Consider the following 23,050-nt stretch of genomic DNA (forward strand, 5'->3'; position numbering starts at 1 on the left):
TTAGACTTGACCAAAGTCACAGAGCTGGCAGGTGGCAAAAGCCAAAACAGAAACTGAGCTGTCTCTGACTCCAGCCCCCGTGCTTGCTGCCTTTCTGCAGTGTGTAGCCTTCATGCTCAGTGGTATCTGAATAAATCCCTTCTGAAATGAATGCGTGAATAGTGAGGAGGGACTGCTGTCAGGGTGTGGAGGCAGAGCACCAAACAGGCTATTTGTTTGCTTGCTGTTTACTGGTCATCGTCTGCTCCGTGACTACTAGCCACAGGCCGAAAGCTGAGAATCTCTTGCTCAGGAAGAAGGAGAGAATAGAAATTTGTGAGATACGAAGAAGTTCTGGATTTTCTTACCAACTTTTCATGGTACCGATAGTACTGCTGTTACTCCGAGTTCTTAGAATAAATGTTGAAGTGCAGTAAATGTATCGAATTGCTTTTGTTGTGGATATTAGCTCCGAGCTCCGAGGCCGTAGTCCACTGTGTGCCCAGTTTGAGGCAGAGGTAGGAGCAGCAGCCTAGGGGCTGACAGCCGTGAGAGCCAGGGTTTGCAGGGCATGTAGCGGCAGGTAAAGGAGAGAAAATAAGCTCTTGAGAAATTTGCCAGCACCCCGACTCCCCGAGATTTCCTCAGTGCTTCTGTCTGTTAGCTGAGCAGCAGTTTCTTCATATAAACATTCTTCATTATTATTATTATTTTTATGATCCCTTAAGGGCACGAGAGCCGTTCATTCTTTAATCATTGAGTGTGAAGATGAGTCCTCTCAGTGTGTATTAATAAGTAGTGTGTTCTTGATGACAGCCTCTTAGGCTCAGGTCCTACCAGCAGCATTGACGCATCTTCTCAAATGAACTTTCCCTTCTAAGATAATTTGTTTACATCTGACACCAGGCTCCCAAGTCAATGGAATTGAAAAGGTAAAAGATTTCACAAAAGGAAGTCACAGGAGTGGCATATAACAATTTATAGCAACTCTTTTTTTTTTTTTTTTTGGGTGAGATGGAGTCTCACTCTGTCACCCAGGCTGGAGTGCAGTGGCATGATCTTGGCTCACTGCAAGCTCCGCTTCCTGGGTTCACGCCATTCTCCTGCCTCAGCCTCCCGAGTAGCTGGGACTACAGGCACGCGCCACCACACCCGGCTAATTTTTTGTATTTTTAGTAGAGATGGGGTTTCACCATGTTAGCCAGGATGGTCCCGATCTTCTGACCTTGTGATCCGCCCGCCTCGGCCTCCCAAAGTGCTGGGATTACAGGCATGAACTGCTGCTCCCGGCAGCAACTCAGTTTTGAAACCAGAAATCAAAAAATGGTTTTCTATGTAAAATTGTCATATATGGATTCCTGGCTAGACCTTAAGATACGATGTGTGGAGAAGAAGAATCAGGTGAATCATAATAGCTTTTTTCCTTAGGTAATTTTTTGAGAAAAATTTTGCAGCCTGCTCTTGACTTGCTTGGCAGTGAAGATGATAGCGCTCCAGAAACAACAGGCCACGGATTTCCCCATTTTTCGGAAGCACCTGCAAGACAAGGATTTTCTTTCGACAAAATGTTCACAGAAGAGGCTACAGAGGAAAGCTGGACATTGAATTCAAAGAAACTGCAGAGGCTGGGGTCAGCTGAGCAAAGCAGTCCTGACCTTTCATTTCTAGTTGTGAAGAATAACATGGGAGAGAAGCATCTTTTTGTAGATCTCGGTAAGTAAGATTGACAGCTGTCTCCATCAGACGGCCCTGGTGCTTTCGTGAGAGACGGGTTGGTGCCCACTCGTCACGTGCTCGGGATTCTCGCTTCCTCCACTGCCCAAGTTGCCAGCAGGATGCAACCATCGAGTTCAGGTGCTGGGAATCTGTGAGGTTTTTCTCCAGAGATCTTAGAGGGGTCCAGGCCGGCCTGAGCCCCAGTAGAGGATGGCTGTGGCTGGCTTCTGCTATGCATGTCCAGAGGAGTCCTGCTGAGGGAGTTTTACAGGGGACAGTTGGACCAGCTTCCTCCAGGACTGCTGAGAGGTTAAGTCAGAGTACAGAAATTTAAAAAGCAGACTCGGTATAAAAGCAGTCCTCGTGTGGCGCGGTGAGCCTGGGTGTTTTCCTCACCAAAGATCTCAGTGGTCGCGGCAGGGCCCGTTTCATCAGCTTTCTTGCTGTGTTCAAACCAGTGATTTCTCAACCTGGTGTGGCTTTGCTAGGCCCTGGTCTCAGAGCCTGAGGATGTCAGAAGCCCTGGGCTGACAGGACTTGAGCATGATTCAACAACAGGCCAATCGAGACCCTAACACAACAGCTCCCGTTGGTGAACTGCACCTCGTTATTATACCCAGGCTCTAGCTTGTCATTTCAAAAGCCATGACAGCAGCAGGTTTTTCCTTTTTCTTTTTCTTTTTTTTAAGACGGAGTCTCGCTCTGTCACCAGGGTGGAATGCAGTGGCGCAATCTCGGCTCACTGCAACCTCCGCCTCCCAGGTTCAAACGATTCTCCTCCCTCAGCCTCCTGAGTAGCTGGGATTACAGGCACCCGCCACCACGCCCAGCTAATTTTTGTATTTTTAGTACAGACGGAGTTTCACCATGTTGGCCAGGGTAGTCTCAAACTCCTGACCTCGTGATCCACCCACCTCAGCCTCCCAAAGTGCTGGGATTACAGGTGTGAACTACTGCGCCCACCAGACAGCAGCATTTTTGCTGTTGGCTTTGAACACCTCGGAGAGCTCAGTGTGTAAAGCTTGAGGGAAAGTAGGTTTAAATTATAGGTCAGATTCCCAGGCCAACAGTGGTACCGAGATGAGGGACGTGTTCCTGCTGGATTGCATGTTTTCTAGCACCTCTGGCAATCAAGCACCAGAACTTGGAAAGAAAGAGGAGTGTGAGGTCAAGCAGCCACACGGGCAGAGGCACCTTCTTCCAAGCCTGACAGGTTTTGCTTTATTAGCAGAATATCGTCTCCGGGTGGGACTAGCCTGCAGTCAGTGAGGGAGAGTGCGTAACAGGAAGTTGATCCAGGGAGGGCGGCAGTGGCCAGTACCTGTCTCTACTTCTACCCCAGTAGAACACAGTACCCCAGGTGACAGCACACCTAACCGTGAAAGTCAGGCTACCGGACTAGCAGGGAAACCTCCCTGGTACTCTTGATACATATGCCTGGATTTACTTACATATCCAGAGAGGATGGGGAAATCGTTTCCAAATAAGAAACTGTTTTTGTTGAAGTATGTAACATTTATACAGAAAAATACATAATTAATTACAGAATGAACACCCCTTGTCACCACACCACCCAAGACAAGAAATAGATTACCAGGACCCCCAACTTCCTCCATCCTCCTTCCAGTCAGGACCCCTCCCTCTGTCCCAGGGGTAACAACTGTTCTGTCCTCTAACACTATGGGTTAGTTTTCCCTGTATTTTTACTGTGTAATTGGAATCATATACAGTTAACTCTTCAACAGTGCAGGGCTTAGGGGAACCAACTTCTCTCTGCAGATAAAAATCGGTGTATAACTTTTGACTTCCCAAAAACTTAATTACTGATAGCCTACTCTTGACCGGAAGCCTCATTGATAACATAAACAGTTGATTAACCATGTTTCGTATACGTATTGTATACCGGATTCTTACAGTGAAGTAAGCTAAAGAAAAGAAAATGTTGTTAAGAAAATCATAAGGAAGATGGGACATATTTACAGTACTGTACTGTATTTATCGATACTGTAAGTTTAGGTCATCTGTTTACACGATGAATCGTTCATCTGAAACTGTGACAACAGCAGCTGAGACCTCAGTCTATGTACATGTCAAGCAATTCAGCCTTTTCCTGTAAGGTCATGACATTTCTCTGCTTGGGAGCACCTCCAGCATCACGAGTCCCCTGGTGTTACTCGAGGTTTACAGTATCGCACTAAACACGATGAAAAATATGCGAGAACTGCAAGGATCACTTTTGACTGTGAAACGCAATTGATTGGTGCGATGACCTGCTCACATGGAGATGATTGGCATCACACTGTGTTGTAAGCAGATACCTGAGCTCACCGCAATAGCAAGAGCAGGCGGCTAAGAAATTATTATGGCAGTGTAGTATGTACTATGGTTAATCTTATGCAGTTATGATTTAATACTCTATCTTTAAAACAGTTGTTTAGATTTTTCCTAACTGCGAATGGCATTATGTACAGTCAGCAAGGGTGTGCATATGTTTGGATAAATTTTAACTTTTTATAATAGACTTATGTACATTTTATGACAATAAATGACTTAGACCAGCCAGCTACATATATTTTATGCATTCATGACACACTTAACTTTTTCTAATTATTTTTAATTATTTTCTAACATTTTCTAATTTTTTAGGCTATATGGTTCATCTGTGAGTTTTCTCAAATTGTTGTAAGTCCCCCCAAAATTTTCCAATATCCTTATTGAAAAAAATTTGGCTCACGCCTGTAATCCCAACACTTTAGGAGGCCAAGGCAGGTGGATCGCTGGAGGTCAGGAGTTCAAGACCAGCCTGACGAACATGGTGAAACCCCATCTCTACTAAAAATACAAAAATTAGCCGGGCATGGTGGTGCATGCCTGTAATCCCAGCTACTCAGGAGGCTGAGACATGAGAATCACATGAACCCGGGAGGCAGAGGTTGCAGTGCGCTGAGATTATACTACTGCACTCCAGCCTGGGCAACAGAGTAAGACTCAGTATCAAAAAAGAAAAAAAAATCACATATAAGTGGTGCCATTTAGCTCAAACCCTTGTTGTTCAAGGGTAAACTGTGGTGTGTGTTTGTGGTTGCCTTTGCACCCTTGACTTATGTTTGAGGAACATAAGTCATTAAATAGTAGTAGTAGTCTGATTTTATCAGTATTTTCCTCTGTGGTTAGTGTTTCTTGCATCTTGTTAAAGAAAGTTGGCTTGTCCCAAAGTCATGAAGATATTCTTTTGCTTTTCTTCCTTATCTTCTAAAAACTTATTGTTTTGCCTTTTATGTTTATGTTTAATTTATTATTTTTTAGAGACAAGGTCTCATTCTGTTGCCCAGGCTAAAGTGCAGTGGTACGATCCTGCAGCCTTAAACTCCTGGGCTCAAGCAATCCTCCTGCCTCAGCCTCCCCAGTAGCTAGAACTACAAGTGCATACGACAACACTTTTAAATCAATCTTTCTTCCCTCTCCTCCCCTCCCGTCCCTTCTCCTTTCTCTTCCCTTCCCTTCCCTTCCCTTCTCCCTTCCCTTCTCCCTTCCCCCTTCCCTTCCCCTCCCCTTCCCCCTTCCCTTCTCTTCCCCCTTCCCTTCCCTTCCCCCTTCCCTTCCCTTCCCCCTTCCCTTCCCTTCCCCCTTCACTTCCCTTCCCCTTTCTTTCCTTCCCTTCCCTTCCTTTCCCTCCACCTTCCCTCCCTTTCCTTCCTTACCTTCCTTCCCTTCCCTTCCTTCCTTCCTTCCTTCCCCTTCCTTTTCCTTCCTTTCTTCCTTCCCTCCTTCCTTCCCTCTTTACCTTCCTTTCCTTCCCTTACCTTCCTTTCCTTCCTTTACCTTTCCTTTCTCCTTACCTTCCCTTTCTTCTCCTTTCCTTCCTTCCTTTCCTACCTCCCTTCTTCCCCCTTCCCTTCCCTTCTTCCTTCCCTTCCTTCCCTTACCTCCCCTTTTTTCTCCCCTTCCTATTCCCTCCTTTCTTCCTTTCCCCTTCCACCTTCCTTCCCTTCCTCTACCCCCTTCCCTTCTCCCTTCCCTTCCTCCTCCCCTTCCCCTTTCCCTTTCCTTTCTCTTCCCTCCCCCGTCTCTTTCTCTCTCTCTCTTTCTTACTAAGTATCATAGAGCAACACAATTTTTTTGTTTGTTTATTTTTTGTAGAGACAGGATCTGCTATGTTGCCCAGGCCTCAAGCGATCCTCCTGTTGTGGCCTCCCATAATGCTGGGATTACAGGCACAAGCCACGGCACCTGGCGTGGCTTTTGTGTTTAGATCTACAGTCCACTTGGAAAGGATTTGCTTCTTGGGTGAGGAGGAGTCAAGGTTCATTTTTTCTTGTGTGGAGATCTGCTTGGCTCAGCACTGTTTGTTGGAATGACTCCTTTACCTACTGCTCAGCAGCGCTACATTTGCCATAAATCAGTGGCTGTATATATTTTGGTCTATTTCCAAACCCTGTTCTGCTGCATTGTTCTATTGATCTATTCCTGTCTAGTATAGTTTTAGATATTAGATAGGCACCACACGGTCTAATATAGTTTTGTTGTAAGTCTTTAGGAAAAACAATTCCTCCAAATTTGTTCTTTGAAATTTCTTGGATATTCTTGACCTTTCGCACTTCCAGTTAAATTTTAGAGTCAGTTTGCCGGTTTACACAAAAAAAATCCTGCTAGAATTTTTATTTGGACTGCCTTGAATCTATAGATCAACTTGGGGAGAATTGACATTTTTATAATATTGAGTCTTCCAATCTATGCACATGTTAGGCCCATCTATTTACTTAGGTATTCTCTAATGTTTCCCTATAATGTTGTATAATTTACTGAATAGAAATCTTATCCGTATTTGTTAGATTTATTCTAGATATTCGTTGGTCTTGGTCCTTCCCTTTTCTCTGGAATTTAGCACCGCACAGCCTCACTGTCTTGGAAGCTCTCTGGTTGTCTCAGACTTTCCAATACCTGCATCCAGCTTTTCCATTTGTTTCAGTTGCAGAATTGCTGGAGAATAATCGAGTTTACTATTTCAGAATGTGGCATTCCTCCATGCTGACTGCAATTTATTTTAATTTGTATAGTGCTATAGTGCTTTAATTTTATTTTGTTTACAGCTATATATAGAAATTTATTTATTAATGCTATATAAAAATTTAATATTTGCTGACTAAAACTAATAACAGAAAACATGCTTTCATGTTGTTTTATCAATTTTTGATGTAGGAGTTTATACAAGAAATAGAAACTTTCGGCTATATAAATCATCAAAAATAGGAAAGCGTGTGGCTTTGGAGGTTACTGAAGATAACAGATTTTTTCCTATACAGTCAAAAGATGTTTCTGATGAATATCAGTATTTTCTCTCTTCTTTGGTCAGCAATGTCAGGTATGTAGTAGCAGCATCAAACCATTTTGTATTCATGAATATTTATTAAACAGTGAATAGCATTGTATATTACTGAAATATAAATCATCTAAATTCATTCTACCTTAAGAAAAAGTCAGTTCTTACAGCTCTTTTTTTTTTTTTTGATACAGAGTATCGCTCTGTCGCCCAGACTGGAGTGCAGTGGCGCTATCTTGGCTCACTGCAACCTCTGCCTCCCGGGTTCACGCCATTCTCCTGCCTCAGCCTCCCAATTAGCTGGGACTACAGGTGCCTGCCACCACACCCGGCTAATTTTTGTATTTTTAGTAGAGTTGGGGTTTCACCACATTAGCCAGGCTTGTCTCAAACTCCTGACCTCAGGTGATCCACCCACCTCGGTCTCCCAGAGTGCTGGGATTACAGGCGTGAGCCACTGTGCCCAGCCAGTTCTTACAGTTCTAAGTTAACTTTTCTCTTTTCTCCATTAGCTAAAAGATAATAGTAAAATGTATATTTGAACACTTAATTTTCTCAATGTATCTTTTTAGGATTATATTTAGTATATTTTCCAGTTTTTCTAAAATGATTATCACTTCTGTAAAGAAGAAAACAGTACTACTGGTATTGCATTTGGAAATATTTTACTATTAAAATGTCTCATTTTCTTTTCATGTATGCACATACATATAATTTGTATAGCTCCTTTAATCAAAAAATATTCTAAGATTATTATTTAAATGATTGTCATTTTTTTTACTTGATTTTATGAATATTGGTTAAGAATTTGCCAACAATTAATTGTAAATAAAACTTCTAATGCCTGTGTAAATTTCCATTATATTGACACTCTGGAATTTATTGTGAGTTCTGTTGTTGAACCTTTAGGTTCCCATGTTTTGATCATTTTTTAAAAGTATTAATGTTGGCTAGGCACAGTAGCACGTGCCTGTAGTCCCAGCTACCCAGGAGGCTGAGGTAGGAGGATCACTTGAGCCCAGGAGTTCAAAGCTGCAGTGAGCTATGAATGCACCACTGCACTCCAGCCTGGGTGACAGGGTGAGACCCCATTGCTAAAAACTAAAATAAATAAATAAATAAAAATAAAATCTGTGAAAGTCATTTTTCAACAGAAATACTATAGTAAGTCTTCATTTGATGTTGATAAGTTATTGGAAACTGAACTTTAAACAAAGTGATGTATGATGAATCCAGTTGTTTTTCTCATCCATGTTATAAGGCAGTGGTCCCTGAGTCACAGACCAGTGGTCTGTGGTTAGGAACTGGACCCCACAGCAGGAGGTGAGCAGTAGGTGAGTGAACGAGCAATACCACCTTCCCACCTCAGCTCCACCTCCTGCCAGATCTGCAGTGGCATTAGATTCTTATAGGAGTGCAAACCCTGCTGTGAACTGCACATGGGAGGGATCTAGGTTGCACACTCCTTATGAGAATCTAATGCCTGATGATCTGAGGTGGAACAGTTTCAGCCTGAAACCAGCTCACCTTGCCCCTGCCCCACCCATGTAAAGATTGTCTTCCAGGAAACCGGTCCCTGGTGCCAGAAAGGTTGGGGAGCTGTTATAAGGAAATGACGTTGAACAAAACAACATTATTCAAAGACCTGCTAGATGTCATTTCTCTTTGAGTTGCCGTTTCCAAGAATCTATCCATGGCATTAAGTGAGGACTTAACTGTATTTGCCTTCATTCCCTGTTTTTCTAGGCTGGCAACTTTTTCAGCCCAAAACATGGTTAAGCTTCAGACTAAATTACCATCAACTTGCCACAATTCTTTTCCTTTTGCCTTTCTAAATATAATTTTTTTTTTGAGACAGTCTTGCTCTGTGGCCCAGGCTGGAGTGCAGTGGTGCAATCTCAGCTCACTGCAACCTCTGCCTCACAGGTTCAAGCGATTCTCCTGCCTCAGCCTCACAAGTAGCTGGGACTACAGGTGCGTGCCACCATGCCCAGATAATTTTTGTATTTTTAGTAGAGATGGGGTTTCCCCATGTTGGGCAGGCTGGTCTTGAACTCCTGACCTCAAGTGATCTGCCCACCTTGGCCTCCCAAAGTGCGGGGATTACAGGTGTGAGCCACCGTGCCTGGCCACTTAAATATAATTTTAAGGAAAAATTCTCTAGAAATTAATTTTAGTAATTGTCTAAAATACATTGCTGTAGAGATAGTCGTATCAGGTTACACAGTTAACAGCCGTTACCCAGGAGGGTGGAAGATGGATTGTTTTTTTTCTTTATATATATATATATATTTGTACTCTGAATTCTTTTACTAACATGTCTCAGAAGTAAGGTCTGCGTTTCCTACTTTTAAATGGAAATGATACTAACACCTATCTTATGGAGTTGTCGAGAGGATTTAAAAAGTTAAAACTGCACATAAAACATGTACAGCTGTGCCCAGCCCGTGACATCTGCTCAGTGAATGTTGTTGGTAGCAGTAGTAGTATCCGAGATTCTGAAAGTGCAAAGTGCCATAGCAGGAGTGTAAAAATTGTATAATTCCTGCCACCCCCTGTTGGCACCAGAATAAGGTCACATTCTTTCTGCCGTGTATGGAGAAGTGCGAAAAGCAACATTGTTAGTTCTAGCTCATATGGGAAAAGCAACTGCAGCCCGAAGTGCAGGTAAACTCCCGATTACCCAATCTCGTTTCTTTCGCAGTTTAAATATGAATCTTACAGAGGTGGAGGGTTCTTCTACTGAATACAGTTACCTTGTCTTTTGTGTATTCCGAGTAAATACCAGCTATTTTACTTCTTGAAATGAAGGCTAAATCCTTTATGGTTATGAATGTACCTTTTCTTTCCATTAATTTTAATCTGTTTTTCCCCTTTGCTCTCACCCCTCCTTCTTTCTTCATTTCTTCCTGTAAGTCCCACCTCTAAAATTGTTGTAACAAAAAATTCAAAGGCTCTTTATGTTTGGTGAATAGAGTTATATAGTCGTCTTCTGGTGTCTGTGGGTGATTATTATTCCAGGACCCCTGTGGATACAAAAATCTGCAGATATAAAAGGATGTACTATTTTCACATAACCCACACGCATCCTCCCTATATAATACTGTAAATCCTTCTAGATTGCCTATACCTAATATAGTGCACATCCTATATAGTTGTTATACTATATTGTTTTAAATTTGTATTATTTTTATTGTTATTTTTATTTTTTTTATTTTTTATTTTCACTTATTTACTTATTTTTTTGAGATGGAATCTCACTCTGTCGCCCAGGCTGGAGTGCAGTGGTGCAATCTCAGCTCACTGAAACCTCCGCCTCCTGGGTTCAAGCAGTTCTTCTGCCTCAGCCTCCCGTGTAGCTGGAATTACAGGCGCTTGCCACTATGCCTGGCTAATTTTTGTATTTTTAGTAGATGGGGTTTCACTCTGTTGGCCAGGCTGGTCTCAAACTCCTGACCTCAAGTGATCGGCCTGTCTCAGCCTCCCAAAGTCCTGGGATTATAAGCGTGAGCCACTGCGTCTGGCCTACTTTTATTGTTTTTTAAAAAACATACTTTTGATCAGCGGTTGGTTGAATCCGCAGATATGAAACCATGGACACAGGGCTTCAGCAGTCCTAGAGTCCCCTGATCCATTCTGTAATTAAGGATAGTATTGTAAGTAATCACCAACCTACTCTTTTAAAAAAATTATTTTCTTTAATTGACAAATCATATTTTTTTATATGTGTAGGGTTTGTGGTTTTGTGGGCAAATGTGGCATAAATGTCCTAGAACAATTATCTGCTGAACAAAGGATTTTAACGAGGAACTCTTAGGAATTCAGTGTCCTTTCTGTAGCCAGGCCTTGTTAGTTCCAGTGTAATGGTGCTTTGTTTCTTTTACCTATTTCTCCTTCAGGTTCTCAGATACTTTACGAATTCTTACATGTGACCCATCTCAGAATAAACAAAAAGGAGTTGGATATTTTAACAGTATCGGCACTTCAGGTAAATTTTTTGATGTTTGCTTTTCTTTTTGAGACAGCACCTCTCTTTGTCACCCAGGCTGGAGTGCAGTGGTGCGATCTTGGCTCACTGCAGCCTCCTCCTCCCAGGCTCAAGCCATCTCCTGCCTCAGCCTCTGGAGTAGTTGGGTTTACAGGTGTACACCACCATGCCCAGCTAATTTTTGCATTTTTAGTAGAGATGAGATTTCACCATGTTGCCCAGGCTGGTCTTGAACTCCTGGGCTCAAACGACCTGTCTGCCTCAGCCTCCCAAAATGCTGGGGTTACAGCTGCAAGCCACTGCACCCAGCTACTTCAGGTAATTTTTAAAAAATAATTTCCTATCAAAATGTAAGGATACAGAATCTGTTTTGCCTTTAAAATCTTCAATGTTAAGGATTCATAATCACTGATCTTTCAAAAACTACCTCTAGCCAAGCACAGTGGCTCACACCTGTAATTCCAGCACTTTGGGAGGCTGAGGCGGGAGGATCACTCGAGCCCAGGAGTTAGAGACAATCCTGAGCAACTTAGCAAAACCCTGTCTCTACAAAAAATCCAAAAATTAGCCAGGAATGGTGGTGCACGCCTGTAGTCCCAGCCACTCAGGAGGCTGAGGCAGGAGGATCTCTTGAGGCCAGGAGGTTGAAGCTACAGTGAGTCTTGATGGTGCCATTGCACTCCAGTCTGGGCAGCAGAATCAGACCCTGTCTCAACCAATCAATTAATCAATTAATCAATCAGTAATCTACTTCAGGGTTTCTATCTCAAATGGAAAAAGTATGAGAAAGATGTTAAGAAGTATTATTCACTGGGCGCGGTGGCTCATGCCTCTAATCCCAGCACTTTGGGAGGCCGAGTTGGGCGGATCACCTGAGTTCGGGAGTTTGAGAACAGCCTGGCCAACATGGTGAAACCACTAAAAATATAAAAATTAGCAGGGTGTGGTGGGCGCCTGTAATCCCAGCTACTCAGGAGACTGAGGAGGAGAATTGCTTGAACCTGGGAGGCGGAGGTTGCAGTGAGCTGAGATCGTGCCATTGCACTCCAGCATGGGCGACAAGAGTGAGACTCCGTCTCAAAAAAAAAAAAAAGTATTATTCACTAATTTTCATTTTATGGTGTTTTTCAAAAAACTACAAAAATAATGTAGGTTAACAAAATGAAAACGTAAAGTTCTTTTTCACTCTTCTGTCCATGATCAAAGGCAGGTAACCACTGCAATCATTTGCTGTTTAACCTAGAAGAGCTTTTCCTATATTTCCTATATATAGAGAGAGACCTACCTCAGTCTTTTAATGGTTGTATAGTTTTTCGTGGTACAGCTCTGTCATAACTTACCCATTCCTCTGCTGAAGAACATGGAGTGTTTTTTTCAAAGATTTCTTACATAAACCCTCCAGTAAACATTTTTATACACATATTTTCGTATATTGTTATTTATAATAGCAAAAAACTGGCAGCAATCTAAATGTACAACAAAATTGAATTGGTTATATACTATGAAATCCTCTAGCTGTTAAATTTAAATTTATGAAGCCTTTATAATGTGGAAAACACCCATTTGTGATGTTAAAAGAAAAACTAGTCTCAAATTATGTGTATGGTATGATTACAAGCTTTAAAATATGGATAACATTTTCTTATGTTTATTTTCTTCTGTCTTATTTGTATTTATAGACATTGATTTAGAGTCTGCTTCTCACATTTCCACATTAATATATTTTCCAATATTTCTCCAATTATATATATTATTTTAGTAAGTGAAACATAAACTTCATTTAAAGCAAACTAGATTCTTGTCCTTAAAAATTAAATGATACTGGCTGGGTACGGTGGCTCATGCCTGTAATCCCAGCACTTTGGGAGGCCAAGGCAGGCGGATCATGAGGTCAGGAGTTCGAGACCAGCCTGACCAACGTAGTGAAACCCCATCTCTACTAAAAATACAAAAACCAGCAAGGTGTGGTGTTGCACGCCTGTAATCCAGGCTACTCAGGAGGCTGAGGCAGGAGAATTGCTTGAACCCAGAAGGCCGAGCTTGCAGTGAGCCGAGATCGCACCACTGCACTCCAGCCTGGGCGACAGAGCGAGACTCCGTCTCAAGAAAAAAAAAAAAAAATTAAATGATATTTTAAATCGGTCATTCTAAATTACTACAGTAGCTTTTTAGATAGAAAATATAATTGGATTGTCAGTACCTTCCAGCTAAAGGTCTCAGGGCACACACCTGTAGCAGGTCAACTTAGTGTATTGCCAGGAGAGCAATGGTGAGCACACACCATGGGCAACTTCCGTAAAGTGGGGCATCTGTGGAAGAGGGGGTTGGAAAGGACTGGGAGGATTGGATTTGGGCTTGGAATGGGTGGTTTGGGGGAGTATACCAGGAAGCTTGGGGTTTGTTCTGCGTTGGGTGTTGTCAGGGACAATTCTAGGACTGGTTTTCTTAGTAAAACTGAAAGGAAATCAGAATAGAAATGAACACTGTAATTTGTTAAAAAACAAACAAAAAAACCAGCAGTTGCTTATGTTAGCTGGGATCGGGGGTGTTGGTCATTTTTGTGGTTTGGAAGATGTTCCTGTTTTGTCTGTGTTCGGACATGATTACAGAGTGGTTATCTTTGTGCCTTGAGTCCTCATGACCACAGGGGCCTTATCTGTTGTTGAAGTTCTGTGAGATTGCCTGTGTTCACAGGAGAATGCCCAGGCTGAGGTAGGCGTGCCACTCTAGCGCATGGCAACACCAAGGCCGGGCTGATGGAGCTAGGCCTGTCCTGCACGTGAGGGACTGCCTTTCTCTTTGCCAAAATGAAGACAGCAGCTGAAATTACTTCAAATGCTTTTTATGAAAGTAGTTAACATTTGACCTAATTGAGAGGTTTGAATTTTACCTGCTTCCTTGTAGTGTCACAAACATGAATTGACTAAAATTGCAAAAAGTGAGGGAAGGCTGAGAGATTGCAAAACCCATAATTGTACTCAACAACATTTAATCAAAATTTAACTTCTCAACTTTCAGCTATTGTAATTTATAAACCATTCTCTCTGTTGCAGTAGAAACCATTGAAGGTTTTCAGTGTTCTCCCTATCCTGAAGTTGATCATTTTGTTCTTTCTTTGGTGAATAAAGATGGCATTAAAGGAGGTAAAGTTAATCTCATCCTTTGTTAACTGTTATATGATAGAGTGATAGTAGCTTTAGAAACATTATTTGCATTTTAGGAATTCGGCGTTGGAACTACTTTTTCCCAGAAGAATTACTGGTTTATGATATTTGTAAATATCGGTGGTGTGAAAACATTGGAAGAGCCCATAAGAGTAATAATATAATGTAAGTAATATTAATGATTTGTGTGTATTTAACCAATATTATTAGATTTTAAATGTTTATAACTTTTAAATAAAGTTGAGAATATGAAAACTATTTTGTTTTAAAAATAAATTTAGTTGTATTAAATTTCTTTTTTTTTTCCAAGACGAAATCTTGCTCTGTCACCCAGGCTGGAGTGCAGTGGCACGATCACGGCTCACTGCAACCTCCGCCTCCCGGGTTCTAGCAATTCTCCTGCCTCAGCCTCCTAAGTAGCCGGGATTACAGGCACCTGCCACCACACCCAGCTAATTTTTGTATTTTTAGTAGAGACAAGGTTTCACCATGTTGGCCAGGCTGGTCTCGAACTCCTGACCTTGTGGTCCACCCGCCTCAGCCTCCCTCCCAAAGTGCTGGGATTACAGGTGTGAGCCACTGCACTCGGCTGTTGTATTAAATTTCTATTTGTTGTATATGGTTAGCATTACATGATATTTAATTTAAATGTTGTGATTATTGCATTGCTTCTAGCATGTCAGCTTTATGTGTACTTTATTTGCTAAGATAACCCCTTAGTATATCTGGAGAGGACAAAGGTGGGGTTGAGTAGGGCTGGGAGAAGGCCGTGGGCGGGGAGCAGTGAGGGTGAGAAGCATGCCTCTCCTTCCTATTGCCATTGGCCACTGCCACCTTACGGACTCTACATTGAAAGTGCGCAGGTTTGGGCAAGAAGGGATCTCCTCAGTGTTAAGAGCTGGAGCTAGGATTGTGTTAACTCGTTCAAGACACAGCGTGGTATTGAGGGAACTAGTATTTATTGAATGCTTGCTATATATGCCAGGCCCTGTTTTAGAGATTTTCTTTAAAATGCCCATGGGAAGAGGAGGGAAAGTAAAGGATGAAGTAAAGCCAGAAATAGAACTTTAAAACATAAAAGGATGTGATTAGAATAGAGATAAATAGATAGCCAGTAGTTATCAGTTATGATGTGAGAAATTTTGCTGTTTTTTATTTCATGTCAAAGCAACTCCCGTATCCTCAAGCATATGCGGCCTGTGTGCTGGACATGGGGAAATGATGGGGAAGCTCTTGCTGGGAAGCTGGAGACACATTGGGTAGCATGGTTCAGTGCCATACTTGATATTCTTAGATTAATTCAGTTTTAAAAAAGCTTGCAAAAACTATATGCTCAATACACAAAGCTATAACGCAGAAAACATGAAGGAGATACAGGGCCACAGCTGGGGTGTAACTGCAGCTATCAGTTGATGCATCTTCTGCTCTTTGCTCTGTGCATATTAACTTACCAAAAAATCATTGTCACATGGTGATCACAACACCTTGTATTATGTCTCCATGATCTATTCTGTTTTTTCACCGTGGAATATATCATACATACAAAAGTATAGATAACACACTTCTTTTTATTTTCTGAGACGGAGTCTCACTCTGTTGCCCAGGCTGGAGTGCAGTGGCATGATCTCAGCTCACTGCAACCCCCGCTTCCTTGATTCAAGTGATTCTCCTGCCTTAGCCTCCCAAGTAGCTGGGATTACAAGTGTGTGCTACCATGCCTGGTTAATTTTTGTAATTTTAGTAGAGATGGAGTTTTACCAGTTGGCTGGGCTGGTCTCAAACTCCTGACCTCAAGTGATCTGCCTTCCTTGGCCTCCCAAAGTGCTGGGATTACAGGGGTAAGCCACCGCACCCAGCCGATAACACACTTTTATATGCACATTTTAAAGACTAAAGTGACCACCTGTCATATCTGCCACCCACCTTAAGAACCAGAACCTGATCAAACCTCAGAAGCACCTGTGGGCCCAACCCCAATTTCCTTCTCTCCCTGGCCCTCAGAGATGGTAGCCAGTATCCCGATTTTGTGTTCATCTTTTCCTTGCTCTTATGATTTCTCTCGTATACATTCATATCTCTAAACAATATACTGTTTTCTTTTTCTTTTCTTTTTTTTTGAGACAGAGTTTCGCTCTTGTTGCCTAGGCTGGGGTGCAGTCGCACGATCTCAGCTCACTGCAATCTCTGTCTCCCGGGTTCAAGCAATTCTCCTGCCTCAGCCTCCCGAGTAGCTGGGATTACAGGCATGCACCACCAGGCCCAGCTAATTTTTTGTATTTTTAGTAGAGACGGGGTTTCTGCATGTTGGTCAAGCTGGTCTCGAACTCCCGACCTCAGGTGATCCACCTGCCTTGGCCTCCCAAAGTGCTGGGATTACAGGCGTGAGCCCCCGCGCCCGGCCGTAAACGATACAGTGTTTTCTTTTGCTTGTTTTTGAATCGCATCCTTTCCCTGGCCTTGCGGTAGCGTATCTGTGATTTCACCCATGTCGCAGCATGTAGCTGTTGCTTATTTGTGTCATTATTGTGCAGCATGCCATGTATATAAATGTAAATATGCCACAGTTTATCTGTTTTCCCACAGTGGACATTTGGGTTGCTATTATAAACCATGAAGGTGGGAACCTTCTTGTACATATCACCTAGTATACACGTGCTAGAGTTTCTCAAAGTGGACTTGCTGTGTCATGGAATATGTACATATTTAATTTTACTAGATCATAAATTGTTTTCCCAAATGGATGTGCCAGTTTATAGTCCTGCCAGCAGTGTTTTGAGATTCTTCTACTGTTCCATATTCTCACCAACACTTCAGTATTGTTAGGATTAAAAAATTGGTTTTGCTCATCTGGCAGATATGAAACAATATTGTAGTTTTCTTGGGAATTTCCCCGATTACTAATGAAGTTGAGGATTGGATAATCGAATTACATCCACACAAATCAGAAGTCTTGCCCAGTATCAAGCTTGACTAATAATGTAGGAATACAAGGAATGAAAAGGCACAAATGGGGCAGAGCGAGGCCCGGGGCATCTGGCCCGGCTCCCCTGGCCCTTCCTGCTCTTTCTGACTCAGGTGGAAACCCGAGGCAGGAGTGAGCAATCCGTGCACACAGCAGGAAGCACCAAGGTTGTGAATCACCTGCATTTTACACTCAAGTTGCATAGCTGGGTGACATTTCCGGAAAGCGTGCCTCATAATGCATCGATTCCAGACTTATTTACCAAGTGCAATTCTAAAGTCAGAAATGTCCTACAAAGAGCATTCTGTAGGTAAGGACTGAACTCCTAGCATTTGGTCCAGAAGTTCCCAGATTTTCTTGGTTCATGGTTCCCCTGGTGTCTTTGTTTGTTCACATTTTCTCTGAGGCCGAAAGAAATACCCGAGCTGTGGTAATGAATTTCAAACAACTTGGTAAGTGTTTATGTCTGAACAGTTTAGTAGCAGTTTGAATAATAGTATCCATAAACTAAAAAAAAAAAAAAACAAAAAAAACCTTATTCTTAAATACTATTACTTATTAATGGGATGTATAGTCTCCATTTTTTCATTTTTTTGAGACAGGGTCTCGCCCTGTCGCCCAGGCTTGAGGGCAGTGGCATGGCCCAGGCTTGAGGGCACAGTGCAGCAGCTCACTGCAGCCTCCATCTCCTGGGCTTAAGCGATCTTCCTGCTTCAGCCTCTCGAGTAGTTTAGACTACAGGTGTGCCACCATGGCTGGTTAATTTTTAAACTTTTTGTAGATAGGGTCTCCCTCTGTTGCCCAGGTTGGCCTCGAACTCCAGCCCTCAAGCTATCCTCCCACCTCAGCCTCCCAAAATGCTGGGATTACAGGTGTGAACCACCTCACCAGGCCTATGTATGCACTCTTAAACCCTGGAATCAGATTAGACACCACCCTGCCCAACTCATACCTTGTTCTCCATTGATGTTAATGGTGCTTTTTTTTTTTTTTTTTGAGATGGAGTCTTGCTCTGTCACCCAGGCTGGAGTGCAGTGGTGCGATCTCGGCTCACTGCAACCACCACCTCCTGGGTTCAAGCAATTCTCCTGCCTCAGCCCCCTGAGTAGCTGAGATTACAGGTGCCCCCAACCACGCCTGGCTAATTTTTTTTTGTATTTTTATTAGAGATGGGGTTTCACCATGTTGGCCAGGCTGGTCTCGAACTCCTGACCTTGTGATCCACCCACCTTGGCCTCCCAAAGTGCTGGGATTACAGGCGTGTGCGACCGCGCCTGGCTTGATGTTAATGGTGCTTTTTATTACAACCACACCCCAAAGCCCAGCTCTACAAAGATGGAGCATAAATGAAAGGAATGAAGTGCAATGTCACATTGAACATGTGAACTACAAGCAAGGAGTTTTCTGATTGCTCAAGAAATGTCAAGTATCACTGTGTTTTCTGGAAATATTTCAATATTCTACAGTGCCTGGGGCACTTTAGTGTACAGTTTGGGAGCCACAGCCTTAGCCCATTAATTGGGAATTCTGTTACTAGAATGTTTAAGGAAAGATTAGACTTAAGTCACCTGCCTTTTTTTGCTCCTGGGTGCAGGTCCCTTACCACCTCCCCACCCCACACCTCACCGACTGCCATGGGGAATGTTAACCATCTTGTTTCCTTTTCTGTAAAATGTGGGAAAATTTTAAACTATTTAATCAAATCTTCAAGAATTTTAGTGATTATAGGATTGCTTCGGTTTTCTGTTGCTTTTTAAGTTTGCTTAGTTTATTTTTATATAGTACTTTATTTTACAAAAATTTTCAAAGTTACTGACAAAAGTTGTTCACAATATTGTTTTCTTAAAAACATATGATGCATTTAATTTCTAATAACATTTGTGTCTTTGCCTTATTTTTAAATCAATTTTACCCTAATTTCATTTTCTTCAAATATAGGCCTCGTTGATTCTTTTTACTTTTGGCTCTTTATGACTTCCTGCCTTTTATTTATTTATTTATTTATTTAGAGACAGAGTCTCACACTGTCACCCGGGCTGGAGCACAGTGGCACCAGCTTGGCTCACTGCAACCTCTGCCTCCCAGGTTCAAGCGATTCTCCTGCCTCAGCCTCCTGAGTAGCTGGGATTACAGGTGCCCCCCACCACGTGGGCCCAGCTAATTTTTTTGTATTCTCAGTAGAGACGGAGTTTCACTATGTTGGCCAGGCTGGTCTCATATGCCTGACCTCGTGATCCACCTGCCTTGGCGTCCCATAGTGCTGGGATTAAAGGTGTGAACCACCGCACCTGGCCACCTGCCTTTTATTTTATTAGAGTTTATTCAGTTCGTTGTTTTCCATGTTAGTTACTTAATCCATGTATCTTTAGCTATTCTTCTTTCATAACACAAGATTTTAAGACTATAAATTACCCTCTAAAGGTCACTTTAGCTGCATTTCACATATTTTAATATGTACACTTCCAGTCCACTCAGGTCTAAGCATTTTCTAATTTCCACGATTTTTCCTTGAACAATTGGTTGTTTCAAGTTGTTCTTAATTTCCAGTTACGGATTTCTGTTAGTTACCTTTTATTTCTAAAATTTGCTTTGTGCTCAGATAATGTGTTCTGTATGAAGCGATGATTTTAAATTTGATAAAATTCACTTTATAGTTAGCATGGAATTGGTTTTATAAAGAGCTGCTTCATATTTACCTATTAGATCAAACTTCTTAATTGCTTTTTGTCATTTTTTCTGTATCCTTATTGGACCTTTTTTGTGGTTATTTGATCTATAAATTACTGAGAATATGTTTTTGTTTTGTTTTGTTTTGTTTTTTTGAGACGGAGTCTCGCTCTGTCGCCCAGGCTGGAGTGCAGTGGCGCGATCTCGGCTCACTGCAAGCTCCGCCTCACGGGTTCACGCCATTCTCCTGCCTCAGCCTCTCCAAGTAGCTGGGGCTACAGGCACCCACCACCACGCCCGGCTAATTTTTTTTGTATTTTTAGTAGAGACGGGGTTTCACCGTGGTCTCCATCTCCTGACCTCGTGATCCGCCCGCCTCGGCCTCCCAAAGTGCTGGGATTACAAGCGAGAGCCACCGCGCCCGGCCGAGAATATGTTTTTTAAAAACCTTGATTTATGGTAGATTTATCATTGTGGTCCTGTCCATTTTTGCTCACATATTTTGCAGCTGTATTATTTGGTGAGTACAGGTTGAGAATTGTTATATCTTCCTGGGGGAACTTTCGTCAGTATCTACTTTTTGCCCTGCAGTTCATTTTGTGTGATTTTTGGCAACCACCGTTTTGGTTGGTATATATCTATCTTTATCCTTTTACTTTTTAATTTTTCTCCATCTTCAAGTCTTAGGCATAGTTCTTGGAACAGCATGCAGCTGGATTTTGTTTTCTACCCAGTCTTGGTATTAATACTACTTTTTTTTTTTTTTTAAACATAAAGGATTCTGGTTGATCTGAAAAATGAAGTTTGGTATCAAAAATGTCATGACCCTGTATGTAAAGCAGAAAACTTCAAATCTGACTGTAAGTTACTAATTTTTACATTTACCACAAAGTAAAAATTAGATAGCTATAATATGTAATAGTTTTGCTATCTTTCTGATTCAGGTTTCCCATTACCTGCTGAAGTATGTCTCCTGTTTCTTTTCAAAGAGGTAAGTACAGATTTTGGTGTCTTTCTCCTTACCAGGGAGTTCTTGGTACAGTAGTATACCTGAGCCATGAGTAGTGTCCAAATAGCTTTGAAACCCATTTGGTACCTTGTTTTCACTTATGACTGTATTATAGGAATATATTGTAGTGATTTTCCCATTTCAGCACATATCTGATAATACAAACCTTTTTTTTTTTTTACTGCTGCTTCAGAAGGTGTACAGTTTAATCAGTCCCAGACATTTAAGAAGTTTCCCATATTTTGCTTTTCAAAGTAACAAAATTCCCATCTTTGTGTTTCTTTGAATATCTGTATCTGTAGGATGAATTTCTAGAAGTAGAATTGTGTCAAAGGGCATATTCAGTTTTAATTTTGGTAGGTTAATTACCAGGTTGTCAAACCAACATTTTTCTCTTAAATATTTTTTATTTACCCAAATAATTGACATGCATTGTAGAATGAATTGAAAATACATAAAATTAGGTCGGGCACAGTGGCTCAGGCCTGTAATCCCAGCACTTCGAGAGGCCGAGGAAGGCAGATCACTTGAGGTCATGAGTTTGAGACCAGCCTGGCCAACATGGAGAAACCCCATCTCTACTAAAAATACAAAAATTAGCCAGGTGTAGTGGCCTATGCCTATAATCCCAGCTACTCAGGAGGCTGAGGCAGGAGAATCCCTTGAACCTGGGAGGTGGAGGTTGCAGTGAGCTGATATCATGCCACTACACTCCAGCCTGGGAGATAGAGTGAGACTCTGCCTCAAAAAAAAAAAAAAAAGAAAATACATAAAATCAGGAAATACATAGGAAGCAAAAGAGGAAAGAATCTTCTTTACTCATTTGACCAGAAATAAATGATACAAATGTTTTGGCACGTACCTTCGAGAATTTATATATGCTCATTTTTTTTCTGAAGTGATAGCACACATACTATTTGTTTTTTTCTACTTAAAGTATCACAAATATTTTTAGTACCTATTATCAAATTGCTCTCCATAAAAAGTATAGGATATTAGACCTCCACAAATAATTTATGAGAGCACCTATTACCTCACACTTTGCCAGCAGTGCTTGTTTACCTCGAATCACTACCAATCTGGTAGGCAAAATGCAGTACCTCAGTCGTTTTAATTTGCCTTTCTTTAATGAACTTTTTTCAGATTCACTATTAATATTTCTATAATGAAGTGCCTGTACCTGTCCTCCCTCCATTTTTCTATAACTTTTTTGTAGTAACTTAAGTACTCTTTTTGACGTATTTTACTTTTAAATTTTAGTTCTTGTTTTTGTTTTTTTGGTCACATCTGTCAGCTTTTTCCTTTATAGTGTTATGGTTAGAATAAAAGAAGTTACCTGCTACAAGCAGAACAAGTGATTGGGTTTATATTCTAGAAAACCGAATCTGGTATCTACTCAGTCTTAACACGTCTCTCGAAAAAACTCCATACATTTGAAATGGTGGAAATTCCATTCTTGGTCTGCAAGAGCTGGACATAAAATAACTGACAGCCAGATTCTCTGGCAAAATACCAGGTTAAAATGTGTTTTGAAATAACCAAGAACAAAGTAAATTTTAAAAAATAAACTTTGTCTCCCAGAGGAAGAGGATTGCATCACCCTTGTTGGTCTGGATTGTGATTTCGGTATTTGTGGTTGCAGTGGATTTTTAAGCTACTTTTTCCGCTTATCTATCTAGTAACACCTCAGAAATGCCAAGTTGAAAGTACCATTGGTCAGTATTACCACTACTTGGACATAGCTTTTTAAAGTAAGATATATAATGAACACCCATGTAGCTGTCACTTAGTTTTCAGTTAACATTTTGCCTCTCCTGCTTCATCTTTTGTTTAAAAAAGATATTTTAAATTACCAGTTGGTGTTATTTATACCTGCTTTTCTATTGCACTGATCATCTTATTTCATTGGTCACCTGATTTTAAATTTATTATAAAGGTCTAACCTACAGAAATGTACAATAAGGAACTCTGCTGTCTGTCCTTCATTGAGATTTGCCATTTGTTAGCATTTGGCAACATTCGTTTTCTCCCTCTACTGTATACATATGCATTCTTATTTTTGAGACTCTGAAACTGCAGACATCAAAACCCTTCATCTAATATTTAAGCACGTAGCTGAAAGAATAAGACATCCTGTAGCTTTTTTAATGAGGGGGGTATCATGTTGCCCGGGCTGGTCTCAAACTCCTGGCCTCAAGCAGTCCTCCTGTCTCAGCCTCCTAAGTAGCTGGGATTACAGGCATGT

General features: G+C 41.5%; 1 protein-coding gene across 7 annotated transcripts in view; it reads left to right on the plus strand.

The window, feature by feature from the left end:
- Window positions 1-23,050, plus strand: part of PRIMPOL (primase and DNA directed polymerase) — a 42,925-nt gene that overhangs the window by 18,868 nt on the left and 1,007 nt on the right. For 3 of the 7 annotated variants that reach the window (XM_032149007.2, XM_032149006.2, XM_058436930.1), the window contains 8 exons: window positions 1,408-1,692; window positions 5,836-5,982; window positions 6,895-7,057; window positions 10,915-11,003; window positions 14,057-14,146; window positions 14,224-14,332; window positions 20,574-20,656; window positions 20,741-20,787. In XM_032149007.2, coding sequence (XP_032004898.1) covers window positions 1,408-1,692; window positions 5,836-5,982; window positions 6,895-7,057; window positions 10,915-11,003; window positions 14,057-14,146; window positions 14,224-14,332; window positions 20,574-20,656; window positions 20,741-20,787 — 1,013 coding nt within the window. The remainder of the gene's footprint in view (window positions 1-1,407; window positions 1,693-5,835; window positions 5,983-6,894; window positions 7,058-10,914; window positions 11,004-14,056; window positions 14,147-14,223; window positions 14,333-20,573; window positions 20,657-20,740; window positions 20,788-23,050) is intronic. The other 4 variants (XM_058436931.1, XM_058436932.1, XM_032149008.2 and 1 more) reach the window with 4 other exon arrangements.

This window comes from Hylobates moloch, unplaced genomic scaffold (assembly GCF_009828535.3).
Source record: "Hylobates moloch isolate HMO894 unplaced genomic scaffold, HMol_V3 SCAFFOLD_3, whole genome shotgun sequence".
Lineage (NCBI taxonomy): Eukaryota > Metazoa > Chordata > Mammalia > Primates > Hylobatidae > Hylobates > Hylobates moloch.